The sequence below is a fragment of the Aspergillus heteromorphus genome (assembly GCF_003184545.1).
Source record: "Aspergillus heteromorphus CBS 117.55 chromosome Unknown BO70scaffold_11, whole genome shotgun sequence".
Lineage (NCBI taxonomy): Eukaryota > Fungi > Ascomycota > Eurotiomycetes > Eurotiales > Aspergillaceae > Aspergillus > Aspergillus heteromorphus.
This window is the reverse complement of record NW_020290416.1, coordinates 313,102-327,979: the sequence shown is the minus strand read 5'-3', so window position 1 is coordinate 327,979 and position 14,878 is coordinate 313,102. Positions and strand designations below refer to the sequence as shown.

General features: G+C 56.9%; 4 protein-coding genes across 4 annotated transcripts; 1 reads left to right on the top strand and 3 right to left on the bottom strand.

The window, feature by feature from the left end:
- Positions 1 to 955: 955 nt before the first annotated feature.
- On the bottom strand, positions 956 to 3,484 carry pab1 (polyadenylate-binding protein). Its single transcript, XM_025540278.1, has 3 exons — positions 1,990 to 3,484; positions 1,304 to 1,938; positions 956 to 1,249 (listed from the first exon to the last, which is right to left on the bottom strand). The coding sequence occupies exons 1-3, from the start codon at positions 3,469 to 3,471 to the stop codon at positions 1,093 to 1,095; spliced, it is 2,274 nt and encodes a 757-aa protein (XP_025399632.1). The 5' UTR covers positions 3,472 to 3,484; the 3' UTR covers positions 956 to 1,092.
- A 1,509-nt stretch (positions 3,485 to 4,993) lies between these two features.
- On the bottom strand, positions 4,994 to 9,173 carry BO70DRAFT_428981 (HECT-type E3 ubiquitin-protein ligase). The gene is made up of 2 exons (XM_025548029.1): positions 6,014 to 9,173; positions 4,994 to 5,967 (listed from the first exon to the last, which is right to left on the bottom strand). Exons 1-2 carry the CDS (start codon positions 9,014 to 9,016, stop codon positions 5,296 to 5,298), a joined length of 3,675 nt encoding a protein of 1,224 aa, XP_025399631.1. The 5' UTR covers positions 9,017 to 9,173; the 3' UTR covers positions 4,994 to 5,295.
- A 1,256-nt stretch (positions 9,174 to 10,429) lies between these two features.
- BO70DRAFT_370908 (mitochondrial 54S ribosomal protein mL41) lies at positions 10,430 to 11,010 on the bottom strand (the record flags this gene model as incomplete). Its single annotated transcript, XM_025544770.1, has 2 exons — positions 10,430 to 10,720; positions 10,822 to 11,010. The coding sequence occupies 2 exons, from the start codon at positions 11,008 to 11,010 to the stop codon at positions 10,430 to 10,432; spliced, it is 480 nt and encodes a 159-aa protein (XP_025399630.1).
- A 377-nt stretch (positions 11,011 to 11,387) lies between these two features.
- BO70DRAFT_387066 (UTP14 family protein) lies at positions 11,388 to 14,358 on the top strand (the record flags this gene model as incomplete). The annotated part of the gene is made up of 2 exons (XM_025545876.1): positions 11,388 to 14,102; positions 14,176 to 14,358. The coding sequence occupies 2 exons, from the start codon at positions 11,388 to 11,390 to the stop codon at positions 14,356 to 14,358; spliced, it is 2,898 nt and encodes a 965-aa protein (XP_025399629.1).
- Between the last annotated feature and the right edge of the window lie 520 nt (positions 14,359 to 14,878).

Genomic DNA, 14,878 nt, shown 5'->3' with positions numbered 1-14,878 from the left:
GAAGAAACGTGACCGTAGGATACCTGTAAACGTAAGTGATAATATCATGCCATGCCATATCATACCATGGTTGGGAAGGATTTCAAGAATGAAGGAGCACAGAACCATCATGGTGTTGATTATTCATCTGAGGGGAGTGGGGATGGACAGAGAAGGAGATGAAGGTAGTGGAGAACGAGAGGGAAACTGAAGAACATGTTTTGAAGAGATAAGCCACCCACCCCTTCACTTTGCTTGATGAGATGAACGGCAGATGAACAGAAATATGAATGTGAATGTGACTAGGAACAGGAACAGGAACAGGACCATGACTTGTGGTACACCTTGGTACTGCAGGTGAATTGACAAAGGCAGCGATATTTGGGCAGTATCCTCCCTCCTGGCACCTACCCTGAACCTTGGCTCAGTATGAATGGTATATACCCTACTGCATAATAAGAATGAAACATGCCGATGTGAATGGATCGATCCCCAGGAAGAACCTGGATCTGAGTGGCGGCAACCGTGAATCAAATACAATCAAGTACAACTCTCCATACACGTCTACGATCTACGCACATGCAATACAAGAAACCCTGAGGAAGTCATAAGTCTATATTACACTCGAGTCAAATCATAAGAGACGAGGTAGGTGGGAGGTAGTCGGAAGTCGAGAAGGGGAAAGGATAGGATAGGGTAGAAAGGAGGAAAAGGGAGAGAGAAGAGACATCACAACTTCCTCCCTCTCGTGACAGGAAATAGGAAACCATGGCATCCGAACAACTTCATCCGATCGATCCCGTTGGACCAATCCTCACTCGCCCCGATCAGAAAGAGAAGATTGGGACCGATAGATGTCAGATGTCGCTCGCTAATCATGGCCGGTGACATCACTAACAAAGAACTTTTGGGAGCCGAGGGATATCAGGACCAGGTGAGAGTTAAAAAAAAAAAAAAGGGGGAACGAAAAAGAAAAGGGGGGGGGGGGTAAGAGAAATGGGTGGGAAATCGTTAATTCGAGTAGAAGGAATCGAGGTCATCAAAAATAAACGGATCAAAATTCCGACACGGCGACGGCTAATCAACCCATCGGCGGGGGAACGAAGACGCAATTTACGACTTGTTCTCCTCGGTGGCGGGCTCCTGGGCGGCCTCCTCGGGCTTGGCGGGCTCGCCAGCAGGCTCGTCGCCACCCTTGTTCTTCATGTACTCATCGTACACGCTGAGGGCCTCGTCGACCTTGGCGCGGAGAGCCTCCTCATCCTCGAGCCTACACAGATTAGTACACATCACAGTATCAGGGAGAAGGCTGAAAAACACTTACAGGCTGACCAACTCGGTGTTGTCCATCTCCAGAAGCATACCAGTGATCTTACCAGCCAGCTCGGGCTGCTGGGCCTGGATCTTGGGGTAGAGGGCCTCACCCAGCATCTGCTTCTGCTGAGCAGGGGGGATGGAAGTGAGGTTCTGAGAGTTGATACCGCCAGCAGGAGCACCCTCCTCACGGCCGGCAGCGGGCTGAGCAGCGTTCTGTCCACGACCACCCTGGCCAGGACGCATCTGACCCTGAGGAAGAGGAGCACCGCCACGGCCCTGTCCGTAACCGGGACCACCACGCATACCCTGACCCATGGGCATTCCGGGGACCTGACCACGGCCACCAGCACCGCGTCCGAACTGCACCTGACCCATGGCCTGGGGGTAACCCATGCCGTTGGGGATGCCACCGGGGCCCTGCATGCCCATGGGCATACCCTGAGCGAAGTTGGGGGGGAGCTGCTGGTTAGGACCCATGCCACGACCACCCTGCTGGCCGGGGAAGGGACCGGGGTACTGGCCGGGGCGTCCGCCGGGGATGCCCATCACCATACCGGGCTGAGGGGGGAAAGCCATACCACGCTGGCCACCGGGAATGAAGCCCTGCTGGCCGGGACCGTAGAAGACGGCGGGCTGCATGTACTGGGAGATGTTAGCATCGAACGTGACAGAGACGAATAAAAAAAAACTCACAGGCTGGGGCATGCCGGCGGCGGCGGCGGCCTGCTGCTGCCTGATGGTGTTGCGAGCCTGGATGCTGGCCTCGAGCTGGCTTCTGCGGACATCCTTGCGCTGAGCAAGGGCGACGTAGAGGGGCTTGGCGTTGACCATTCTCTGGTTCATCTCGGTGACGGCCTTGGAAGCCTCATCGGGGCTGCTGAAGCAGACGAAACCGAAACCCTTGCTCTTGCCGTAGGGCTTCTTCTCGGACTTCTTGCCCTCCTTGTTCTCCTCGGAGGACTCGGCGGGCTGCTCCTCCTCGGTCTTCTCGACCTCAGCCTCCTTCTCGTTCTCCTTGTTGGCCTCCTTCTCCTTACCAGCGGAGTCGGGGGACGGGCTGCGCTCGACGTTGGTGTCGCGCATGACCTTGGCGGAGGTGATGGTGCCGTAGGGAGCGAACAGCTCACGCAGCTTCTCGTCGTCAATGTCGTCGGTCAGGTTCTTCACGTACAGGTTGACACCCTGGTACTTGGAGGCCTTCTCCAGACGGGCAGCCTCGTACTGCTTGCGGAGCTCCTCCTCGCGCTCGTGCTTCTTCTGGGCACGGCCAACGTAGAGCTTCTGGGTGCGGATCTCCTTGTCGTTCATCTCATCGACGGCGGCCTGCGCGCTCTCGTGGGTGGAGAAGTTGACGAAACCGAAACCACGGCTCTTGCCCTCCTGGTCACGGCTGAGGGTGGCGGAGGTGATCTCACCGAACGCCTCGAACATCTTACGGAACTCCTCGTCCTCGACGTCGGTGTCCAGGTTCTTGATGTAGACGTTGGTGAAGTTGGCCTTCATCTCCTCGAACTTGCTCTGGCGGTCCTTCTTGGAGATGTGGTGGCCGACGAAGACCTTCTTGTCGTTCAGCAGCATGCCGTTGACGTGCTTGATGGCGTTGTTGGCAGCCTCGGCGGTCTCGTAGTGAACGAAACCGTATCCCTTGGAGTTGCCGAACTCATCCTGAGCGACCTTGCAGCTGAGAATGTTGCCGAAGGCGGCGAAGGTGTCGTGGAGAGCCTTGTTGTCGATGGCGTTGTCGAGGTTCTTGATGAAGACGTTACCCTGGCCGGTCTTGCGGAGGGCGGGGTCACGCTGGGACCACATGATACGGCAGGGCTTGCCCTTGATCAGGGTGTAGTTGAGGTCCTCCAGGGCACGCTCACCGTCGGCGGTGTTGTTGTAGTTGACGTAGGCGTATCCGAGAGAGCGTCTGGTCACGGCGTCACGGCAGACACGGATGGAGGCGACCTGGCCGATGGAGGAGAAGAGCTCGTAGAGCATGGCCTCGGTCACGGAGGGGTCGAGTTCACCGACATACAGCGAAGCGGAGTGGGGCTGGTTGTTGGCGTTGGGAGCCGGGGTCGCGTTCTCAACGGCAGTGACCTCGGCGGCCGGGGCAGCGGGGCTGGCCTCAGCAGCGCCGTTGACGGCGTTGTCAGCGGTGGGGGTGGTAGCGACGTCGGCAGACATTTTTCTGGTGTTACTGTTCGGAAGGGAGAGGTTAGCAGGTTCGATGGCAAAGAGTGGACGAGAAGGCAGTGCGGCTGTGGGAAGGTGGGAAGGCAAGAGAAGGTGCAAAGTCGTCACGCCGTCTGATGTCGACCTATCGAACACAGCAATGCCATGCCGATAGAACGATGACGGACGATGACGGACGATGACAGGGACGACACGCAAGGAGATCCGAAACAGCCAGTGGACTGACAGAGATTGGGGAGGATCACGATGAAGCGGTCACGCTATCAGGAAGGACTCAACAGGCAGAAGGCTTCTTTTCTTCAGCGAGGGGGAACAAGCAGTGCGACGAGGTCGACCAAACACGAAGCAGACAGTGATGGTGATGGTGATGGTGATGGTGGACAGACCAGACAGACAGCAGTTGCAGCAGCAGTTGCCGATCCGAGGAAAGGAAGCGAAAGCAGAAACAAAAGCAGAGACGCGATGACGGGGCAGTAAAGCACACAGCAGATAGCCGACAGCACACAGCAGACTGGAGCAGAACAGAGCAAAGCAGAGCAGGTTGGATTGGATTGTAGCGCGGCGTTGGCGGCGAGAAAAAAAAGCTCTCTCTGCACGCACACAAAACACACACACACACACACACACACACACACCGCACAATCCGGGAATAGTGGGAAAAACGACCGGGGAGGGGGCGGGCACAAGGGGAGGGGAGGAGGGGAGGGGGACTGAGTATACTTTAGTTTTTTTGCGGGTTTTCCGAGTTTTTTTTTAGAGGGGTTTTTTCTTTTTCGATGGGAATTTCGAAAGGGAGGAGAGATATGGAAAAGGAGAAGGGAGAAGAGAGAAGAGGGAGGATGCTGAGAGGGACAGCAACAAGGGTTTTTATGGGTTTTTTTTGGGGGGGGGGAAGGAAGAAAGAAGAGGAAAAAGAAGAAGAAGCGCGGATGGAGAAGGAAAGAAAGAAAGAAGGAAGAAAGAGAAGAACCAACTCGCCGCCCCAAAGAGCCTGCCTGCCTTCCTGCCTGCCTTCCTGCCTGAATCAACGGGCTGCCTTTTTTTTTTCCTCTTTTCTTTTTTTTTTTTTTTAATCTGCAAAAGAAAAACTCAAACAACGATTTTTTCCCTTTTTCCTGCTGTCTCTTTGGGCACAACGGGCAGCGCTAAACCGGATCCAGCGCTAGCCCAGCCCGCTAACACGGCTCGTTTGGGCAAAGTGGGCTCCTTGTCGAGTTTTTAGCTCCGGCGGCAAAAAATCCCAGAACTCAAGATGACGGCCGGCGGCCTCAGGCAGAACAAGGCGCCGGCCATGGATCGGCCTTATACTCCACCTTTCTTTGATCGTTTTGCATCCCCATCTTTCAATGCTTGCTCGTTCACCAGGCCCCCAGGGACGACCTCTAAGGCTTTAAGGAATCTACCCCGGGCCTGGCCGCGTCTGTGCCCCTCCAAGGCTCCAGTCCCCATTCAAACAATGACAATGGAAGTAAGTGGTCCCCGGCCCAGGGGCCGGGGAACAAAGCGAAACGGGCATAAAGAGAATTTCTATTATTGACTTCTATGCGGTGCATGACATGACACGACACTGCCCGGGCCCGAGAAGGTGCTACCTACCTGCCTTACCTACTTTGTACCATACCCCAGAGCCCACCCCCCTCGGCTGTAAATACACCCTACATCCTGAAACTGTGCAAACAATCAAGAGACAAAATGTCAAAGAAAGACAGAAAAGAAAAAAAAGAAAGGAAACAATGACACGCCTGACCCAGACGCCCACGCCCAGCTATGCAACTCAGAAAAAAAAAAGAATCCCCAAAGTATTCCTTACCACCATTAACTCAGATCAAAGCCCGCCCCGGAATTCACCGCGTACAGGAGCTTCTCGCGCAGGGTGTGGGCGTTGGTATAGCGCGGGAGTTTCAGCAGGTTGACGCAGGTGCTCGTGCTGGGAAGCCGTTCCTGGTCTTCGCTCGAGTCGCGGATGCTGAAGTGCGGGTTGAGGTGGCTGAAGCCCAGCAGGGGAGCCCGGGGCGTCGACGTCACGAATCGGAGCACCTTCTGTCGCTCTTCGTTGGACATCTTCTCCATCACCTCCCAGAAGAGCTTCACCGTAGGGTGCTCCTCCTTGTCGTCGCCGATCGTGTACACGCCCCCGTACAGCGTGTTGCGTCGCAGGTCCGCAACGTCGATGTCGCCCGAGTCGCCGCTCACCAGGGTCTGCAGCTCCGTCTGGTTGAACATCGACAGCCACGACGGCTGGATGATCTGCCCCAGCCCCTGCAGGAACGCGTTGGTCTGCAGCGCAGGCTGCACCTGCAGCCGGTACCGGGCAATGTAGGAGATGTACACCAGCCGGTTCTGGTTCGTCACGGGAATGTCGGACCCCTGGGCTTTCAGGTCCCGCGTTATCGTGCGGTTGCCGCCATCCGGAAGAGGGATCGTGTCGGTCACGGTGAAGTTCAGAGAAAAGTCTTCCACGTCCCCGGTGTAGTTCTTCAATTGCAGCTGCCAACAGTTAGTAACAGCAGTGCCATGGAGCGGTGTCACTTACCAAGCCCTGGTAAAGCCCCTGGTCCAGGTCCTTCAGATCATTGAGGTTGGCCCGGTAGGCTGTCTCGCGTTGAGCGGAGCTCGTCCCACCCGTCAAAGCCCATTTCAGCAGGAAGAACGGGGCGAAGTTGACATCCACCAAGATCCCCTCGTACATGCACTTTCCAATGATGCGTCCGAGGAACTCGTAGCGTCGGAGGAGATTGCGGATGTGTTCGTTCCAGTCCGGGCTGTTCTCCATGTAGCCCAGCCGGCGCAGGATCTCTCGCCGCCGCTCGACGGCCGCTGGGGTGGGGTAGAGCAAGTGCTGGTCGTTTTCTTCAAACAGATTCGTGTCATTCGTCGATTTGAAGGCTTCGCTCGTCACGCTAGTGAGGAACTCCTTGGTGACACCTCCGCCATCGATCCCGGCTTCGGCGGTGTCAAACTTGTCGATGAAGGTAATCTGGATGGGCTCCTTTAGTCCCTCCCCCAGCTCGTAGAACTCATCAAACGCATCCTGGAATAGGCTTTCGCGTCGAATATTGGCGTGATGCCGGCTGAGGATATCTTGGACGGCAGGCCTTCCGTCAACCATACGGCCCATCGAGGTCTGCGCCACCGACATCCGCCAGGCATCGGGGTCAATAAAGCCCTGCCTGCGACGCGCTTGGTCGCGGTAGATGAATTCGCGGAAGATCTGCACTCTGGTGTGGAAGGGGATGAAGAACGGCATGTTCCGGAGGATCTCAAGCCGAGGGGCCACGGCCTCCAACTGCTTCCTGCGGGTTGCCTGCTGCTGGCGGCGCCGGAGGGCCTCGATCCGACGGGTCTGCTGGGCGCGGCCGGTCCCAACCAGACCCAAGGACGGTTCGTAGTAGGCATCGCTCATCAGGTCATCTTGCTGGTCGTCTTCGTCTTCGTCCTGGAGCTGATGCCGGTTCTCCTCCTCCGCGACCACAGCAGGGATGAAACCTTCCATGTCGAACCGACTGGTCATCAGCCAGTGGCCGTCAGGGAGGAACTTGCGCCGCGAATCGCGCTCGTGGATCATTCTCAGCAGGCCCGTGACCAGGCCCTTGAAGTAGTCGAGCGGAATGCCTGTCACCCCCGGAAGCCCCTTCTCCTTGTTCTTCATCTCGATGTCTCTCACGCTGACAATGGGATCGGATGGCGCCGACAAGGAGGTGAAGTAACTTCGAATCCCCGCACTATCCTGTGTGGTTTCCTTCTCGCTCAGATCGGCCGAATTCCAATACAGAGTGAAGCCCAGATTCTTGAGGAACGCCGTCATCTCCTTTATATCCCTCAGGGGCAGTGCGCTCTCCTTGGTCCACGAAACCCTCGAGTTCGACGAGGCGGTAAACGACGAGTCGCTGGAGAAGAACTCCTCATCGTCCATTACCTTCAGGACAAATGTATAGAGCTCAAGGAACAGAAGAATGATTGTCCACTCTTCATCTCTCTCCGTCTGGGGTATCGAGAACCTAGAATCATGCGAGTCGTCCGCCGGCTTCAACAGCGGCAGCACCTTGGTCGAGTCTTGACTGATGGCAGCGAATATCCTACTGGCCCGGGACGCTTGCCAGAAATATTTGATGGCGGGTATTCTGGAGCCCGATTGATCGCTGGACGCAGCCGATCCCAGGTACAGCCACATCCGAATATCATCACCCCGACGAGGAAACACCCTCAGAAGTGTCAAGGCGTATGTGGCGAGAATCTTGGCCTCTCGCGACGCGTCCGACTGCGCATCCGCCAACTCGCCCTGGGAGAGGCCAGTCGACTGGAGCTGCGAGAGAAGCCCCGTGATACTACTCTGGTTCACGAGTCTGACCAGCTGCTCCTTGACGAAGGGGTGCAGCGGGGTTCGCTCGGGGGGGTCATCATAGTCGCTCGACTCGTCCGACTCCAGGCGGCGTGATATGTGTACCGCGGTGGAGTTGAGCAGCTCCGAAACCACCTTCACGAAACCCGGCTCCGGTGCCTGGCCCGACTGGCTTCCCAGAGCGTAGCGATGAAAGAAGATGAAGTAAGCCAACAGCCACAGACGGGCGTCCACGTCCTCGGAGGTCCGCGGGCGGTCTCCAAACAGCGGTTGCAACGCTCCCAGGGCGGACGTAAGCAACTTGTAATTAATATTGTTCGCCAACACATCTAGGCTTCCTATGTACGCCAAGAGGTCCGGGATCGTGAGATAGCTTCTAGCAAACCACTCGTAGGCCGTCAGAGTTTCGGAGGTAATGGGACGAAGCAAAGCGAGAGCGCCTTGAGTCAGACTCTCTTTCGGCAGCTTGCACCTTTCGGATAGGGCATCGGCGTTCTTCGTGAGGATGGCGAGAACGGAATAATAGTCACTCGCCAGTCGGGCCATCTGCTTCGGGATCAGGCCGGTGAGGAAGATGAGCAGCTGCAGAAGGGGTCCGACCGCGAAGGCCGGGATGGTTGGGGATGTTGCCGACCGCAGCACGCGAAGGGTCAAGGTTGCGAGACGCTTCAGCGGCGTCGTCCATTCCCCCTCGGTGGCGATGGTAGGGACTTCATGCAGGGTCCTCTGGAAGGCCTCGGAGAAGTACACCAAGCGGGCGACATCGCTACTGTTCCAGGGCTCGAGGAATTGGACGAGCAGAAGAAGCTGCGATAAGCACTCCCCCGCCGAGCCGTATCGGAGGGGCTGCGGCTGCTGGAGGACGGCATGAGGGAGTCGGGCGAGGTCCTCGAAGGAGGGGAGGCCCTGTTTGCCCTGCTTCTCCGAGACATCCCACGCCGTGCGCCACGCCCTGCGTGTTATCTTCCGGCTCCGATAGCCCCTCCACGTCCGCTGGATGAGCCGGCTCGACCCCAACCGCTCTCTCTCTTGCTGTCTCAGGAGGCGCTCTTGCTGGGCGACGGCCAGGGTGTTCTGGGGACCGGGCCCGTGAGGATTCTGTCGGCCGGAGGGATAGGCGGCGAAGGGGTTGGTGTTGCGGCCGCCGAGGTTGACTTGCCGTGGACGGCGGGAGTTCCCCGTAAAGGACTGGAACATGGTTTGGGTTGAGGCGGGAGGGGGATCAGGGTAGTTCGACGAGACCAGGTCGGGGAAATCAGAAGGTTGCTGAGAGATGGAGGGTCTCAGTCAGGTGTCTCCATGCCGCAAGTCACGGATGAGCACTCCAGGTGCGTATTAGGAGGGGGAGGGGGGGGGAGGGGAGTGACGATGATGATACTGTCAGTCAGGAGGAGCTGCAGTACCAGCAGCAGCAGCGGCAGTAACAGCAAGTTGACATGACTTAAGCCCGGAGCCGCGGCGGGCTGGGCGGCCATCCCTCCGGCCACGCACTTGGCCGGGCGGTCGGGCTTATTGCCACGCCCGGGCTGAGTAATGTTGTCGTGGATGATGCTGGAATTGTTGTCATCCTACTATATTATACCTCGAGTTCGGATTGGCATTATATATGGGAGCAGTCATTATGACCTATACCCATGGCTTTTGGAAGAATATCTCAAACAAGAAGAAAACCACCCAAGCAGATGCAGATATGATGTACCCACGTCCTTTATCGCTTCACTCGGCCATTTCTTCCCCCAGTGCATACTACTTTGTTGGGGGAATTGTACGAAGAAAATATGCGAGGTGCCTCATATTTAATCTTTGGGCTTATATTCACCTACATGAAGATCACTACATGGAAGGAAGATCCTGGTTGTGACTGATTATAGGATTATAGTATATGATTTGTTGTACCCGTTATATAAACCTGCATGGAGATAAACGAGCAATAGTATTTATATAACATGATCCACTGTATCACATTCAATATATGCGGGCCGCGTTCCTATAACAGAACAAATCTACACGAGCAAAGAAATATAGACTCGACAATAAAATGGCTCAAGCAGCTTTACATGGTATTCTAGAAAAAGGTATCATTTAGGTGTCCCCTCTACAGAACTCTGATGCCAAAGGAAAAGCGAAAACCAAACAAAACGTTCATCTACAAAACCCACCTTCATCCCAGCCCCCAGTATACAGTTTTAACACATATTCTAAAAGTCTTAACATTCAAAGAAATCATTTGCTAATATGCAAAACCCAGAGATGCGCCGCAACCCAATACACGTATCAAGAAGAATGTCCCCCTGCCGTACCTAGGTAGGTAGTAAGTGTACCGGTAGGCAGGCAGGCCGAGTCTCCTCCCCAGTAGTATCCATATCCATGTAGCCCTGTAGGGAGGGTATAATAGATGGATGCTCGGTCATCCAATCCATCAGCTCCCAGCTATTGTACACACCCCACCCTTCCATACAATATAATACAAACCAACCCAACCGACACTCACGCTCACCGGATCGAGCCTGCCGTCCCCAGTAGCCCAAAGGCCGACGAGGCGGGGAGGGTTGTAAATCCCTCAGCGGCCCCGATCCAACATCAGCATCACACGCAAAGAACGCATAACGCTTACATCTCAACCGGGATCTCCGACCGAGCGGCCTTCGCCTCCGCCCTCCTCCTCTTCTTCTCGGCCTTCTTGGTCTCCGCCGCCTCCGCCTTAGCACGAGCGTCCTCAGCAGCCTGCAGCTCCATGCGCTCCTGCTCCATCACCTCCTGCCCGTTATCCGCGGCCCACATATCCAGATAATCGCGGGCCTCGAGAGCGCGTTCCAGCGTGATGACGCGGCCGTTCTTCTCAATCTCTTTCGTATACTTGGACTTTGTGGGCGCCATGCGTTTCGTCACGAAGGGGGTGAGCTACCAGTCCAAAGTCAATTAGCACTCACTCGCCAACCCACAGGGGAAAAAAGAATGGTAAGAGGAAAGAATAGGAGCAGGAAAAATGGGAAAAGGTATACCTTAAATTGATCCAGATTCTCAGGCACCACATACGTGCGGACCTTTTTCCAATCGATCACGTAGGAGCCGTTCTTCGCGAAGTAACCCATTGACCCAGTGCGGTTACCCTTGTAGTAGCCGCCATTGACCTGCTTGGTGGTCAGGCGCAGGCGCGCCATCATGGGCTGTGAGGGCTTGAACATGGACATGGTGTGAGGAGGCCGTGGGGGGGGTGGGGGGTGGGTTCGATCCTGTTCCTGTTCCTGGGCTTTTGCGGAGAACGACGACGGAGGTTCAAAAGATCGAAGGCTCTTTTCGGCGGCGGCGGTACGGCGGCGCTAAAGACCGAACGACGCGACCGTAGCTCCGGCCCCGCCAAGACAAGAACCTTTTTTTCTGATCCGCATCGGCAAGGCCAGGCAAAAAAAAAAGAAAAAGAAAAAGAAAACCAACCCGACAACAACGGCGTTGTGTTGGTGCTTGGTCGCCATCTACGAAATTTATTATTACCTCTACACAGGGAAGAACTCGAAACCAGGGGGTTTAAAAGTCCATCTGGTTCTTCCACACAGGCGACCACGCCACCATGCCTCGTCAGCAGACGCAGTTGCGCGGTCCCAAGGACAGGGACCATGCCAACAAGAAACCGGTGACGCAGCGGAGAAAGCGCAACGGGAAGTTTCTGAATGCGTTTGCGATCGCGGAGAGCGAGAACCCGTCGAAACTCGGCGTCAAGCGCACTCGTCTGGGCAAGCAGGATGAACTGTTCAAGCGCAAGCGACACCCCGCGGCGGATGACGACGACTCAGAGGATCCCGATAGCAACAAGCGGCGGCGCACGCAGGGGGAGGATTCCGATATGGGGTCGAATGCGGGGAGCGATGGGGAGGGACACCGGTGGAGGGTTGGTGAGGTGGATAGTGACGATGACGATGAGATTGACAGTGACGAGGCGATGGGGTCCAGCGACGAGGAGCGGTTCGAGGGCTTCACGTTCCGCGGCAGCTCGACGATGAAGAATAAACCGAAACAGAAGGCCCCTGAGCGCAAGAAGCGCACTCGCGATATTACATTGTCTGAGGATGTGGACGAGTCGGAAGAGGAGGAGGAGGATAGCGACGAGGATGATCTCGGCGCGGACGCTATTGATTTGACAGCTGCGTGGGATCTGAATGCCGCGGAAGAGCAGGAGGAGGCTACGAAGGCGAAGGCGAAGGCCAAGTCGAAGTCTAAGCAACAGGACAGCGATGATTCGGAAGAATACGACTCCAACAGCGAGGACGACTCGGAAGGCGACTCGGAGGATGACGATGACGACGACGAATTACCGTTTTCCGGCGACGAGATGGATGCCGAAGATGAGCATGGCCTGTCGAAACTACAGAGCTTTGTCGATGCGATGAATGATAACAAGGCCACCAAGACACGGAAGACAGGTGGCGGCCAGGAACATGCGGCCCCGACGGAGTTTGGCCTGACATCTACGCGGAAGCTCACCATCGCCGACCTTCTACCCTCCATTACAGACTCCCGCCTCAAGAGCTCCCTGAAACACGTCGACTCGGAATCTGCCGCACACCAGAAATCGTCAGGTATCCCGGGCAAGCTCGATGCTCCCCTCGCCAAGCGTCAGCAGGATCGGCTGGACCGGGCGGCCGCGTACGAGAAGAGCAAGGAGACTCTGGACCGCTGGCTGGAGACGGTCAAGGCGAACCGCCGAGCAGAGCATCTGATGTTCCCCCTGCCTGATCCGGAAGCGAACCAGGCGCATCGGATGGGTGCTGCGGAGCCGCGCACAGACCTCGAAACCACCATCCAAGACATCCTCCAGGAGAGTGGACTGGTCGAGGCCAAGGGCAAGTCCGCGGAGGAACAGGTGCAGGAGTTCGAGGAGCTACAGGCGCGGAAGCTGCCTATCGAGGAGATCCGGGCTCGCCGCGCGGAGCTACGAAAGCGGCGTGACCTGCTCTTCCGCGAGGAAGTGCGGGCCAAGCGCATCAAGAAGATCAAGAGCAAGTCATACCGTCGTGTGCACCGCAAGGAGCGGGAGAAGCTGGAGCAGCAGGAACGCCAGGCTCTCATCGAAGCGGGCGTGGACCTGGACGAGCAGGAGCGGGAGAAGAACGAACGACTACGAGCGGAGGCGCGCATGGGCAACAAGCACAAGGAGAGCAAATGGGCAAAGAGCCTGAAGCAGACGGGCCGGACCGCCTGGGACGATGATGCGCGACGCGGCACACAGGATCAGGCTCTGAAAGAGGAGGAGCTGCGGAAGAGAATCGAAGGCAAGCGCGTCAAGAACGGCGACGAGGACTACCTGGGCTCTTCTAGCTCCGAGTCGGAAGACGACGACCCGTGGGATGAGGAGGCTGGATCGGATGCTGAGAAGCGCAAGATCCGCGAGAAGCTCAGCAAGCTCGAGGGTGACGCCGACGAGGAGGTGGAATTCAAGGGCCCCCATGCCAAGCTGCTTTCCATGAAGTTCATGCAGAACGCCGACGCTGCGCGCAAGGCGGAGAACGATGCGGAAGTGCGTCGTCTCAACCGCGAGCTACACGGCGAGGAATCTGCATCCGAGGCCGAGTCCGAAGTCGGTCGCCGTAAGTTCGGCCAGTCCGAGAAGGAGAAGCCCGCCACAGCAGTTCTGAAGACGCCGCGGAATGAATTCGAAGAGGCGCCCGGATCCGATGACGATGAGGCGGACCAGGACGTGAACATTGTCCTCGACCGCCCTACCAAGAAGGGACCGGCAGCCTCCCAGAGCAAGCCTCAGGCCCGCCCCCAGAAGCAGACTGTTACGGAGGAGCAGGATGCTGCCGTCGAAGAGAACCCGTGGCTGGTCCAGACGAACCGAACCAACCGTCGCGCCACGGTGGATGACACGCAGCAGACCGTTGATATCACGCTGGAGGAAGCGAAACCCAGCGGCGCCAAGGAGGCCCCCAAAGCCAAGAAGCCCTCGGCCGCCAGCAAGAAGTACGGCAACGAGGAGTACGACAGCGACGATGAGGAGAGCGTGCCGGTGCTACTCAAGAACCACGACCTGGTGAAACGGGCGTTCGCGGGCGACGAGGTGGTGCAGGAGTTCGAGCAGGAGAAGCTCGACACGGTCAAGGAAGAAGGCGACCAAGTGATCGACAACACGCTGCCGGGCTGGGGCAGCTGGGCCGGTGACGGCGTCAGCAAGAAGCAGCAGAAGCGACAGAAGAAATTCCTCACGAAGGTCGAGGGCGTGAAGCCGGAGGACCGGAAGGACGCCAAGCTCTCGCGGGTCATCATCAACGAGAAACGAGTCAAGAAGGTAAGCAGTCGACGGCATGTGATTGTCGTGCATGATGATGAAGATGAAGATGAAGAACTAACAAGCTCTCCAGAACATCAAGTACATGGCCTCGGAGCTGCCTCACCCGTTCGAGTCGCGGCAACAGTACGAGCGATCGCTGCGGCTGCCCATCGGGCCCGAATGGTCGACCAAGGAAACTTTCCAGAATGCCACCAAGCCTCGCGTGATGGTGAAGCAGGGCATCATCAAGCCGATGCAGAAGCCGACGGTCTGAGAAGCGGGGGGGGGGGGTCAAGTCAGTGAGTGGTGTGCAGTGGGGTTGCAGTGGGCTGGGGATGGATGGCAGCGAGGGGATCGGGCGTATCATGTTGCGTGTCTGGCACTTTATCCGTGGTTGTAGAATTAAGTTTTGGTCATGATACCAAGTCATGTTGACGATGTTTACTTTTCAGTTTATGGAATTGAATGGCGTTGTGGCTGGGATGGAGTTGCTGTCACCCCCGCAGTGAAGTTTGTAGCAGCAGCAGCAGCAGCAGCATCATCATCATCATCATCATCATCTGTGAGCCCTACTGGGGTTACTATGTTGCCCTGTTTTATTCCCCGTGGGGTCATCCCCAGGCTGAAGGCATAGAAGCAGTGACTTGGCCGAGGGTGATATGGTCGGGTGAGACCCTGCATTGTGGCACCTCATCAGTTCATGGATGGGTTCGATGGCAGGCCACATGGTCATCCAGGGTTCGGGTCGGACAGTGACCCTCGGCCCATCCGGTCGGGGCCAGCCATGGGGCACT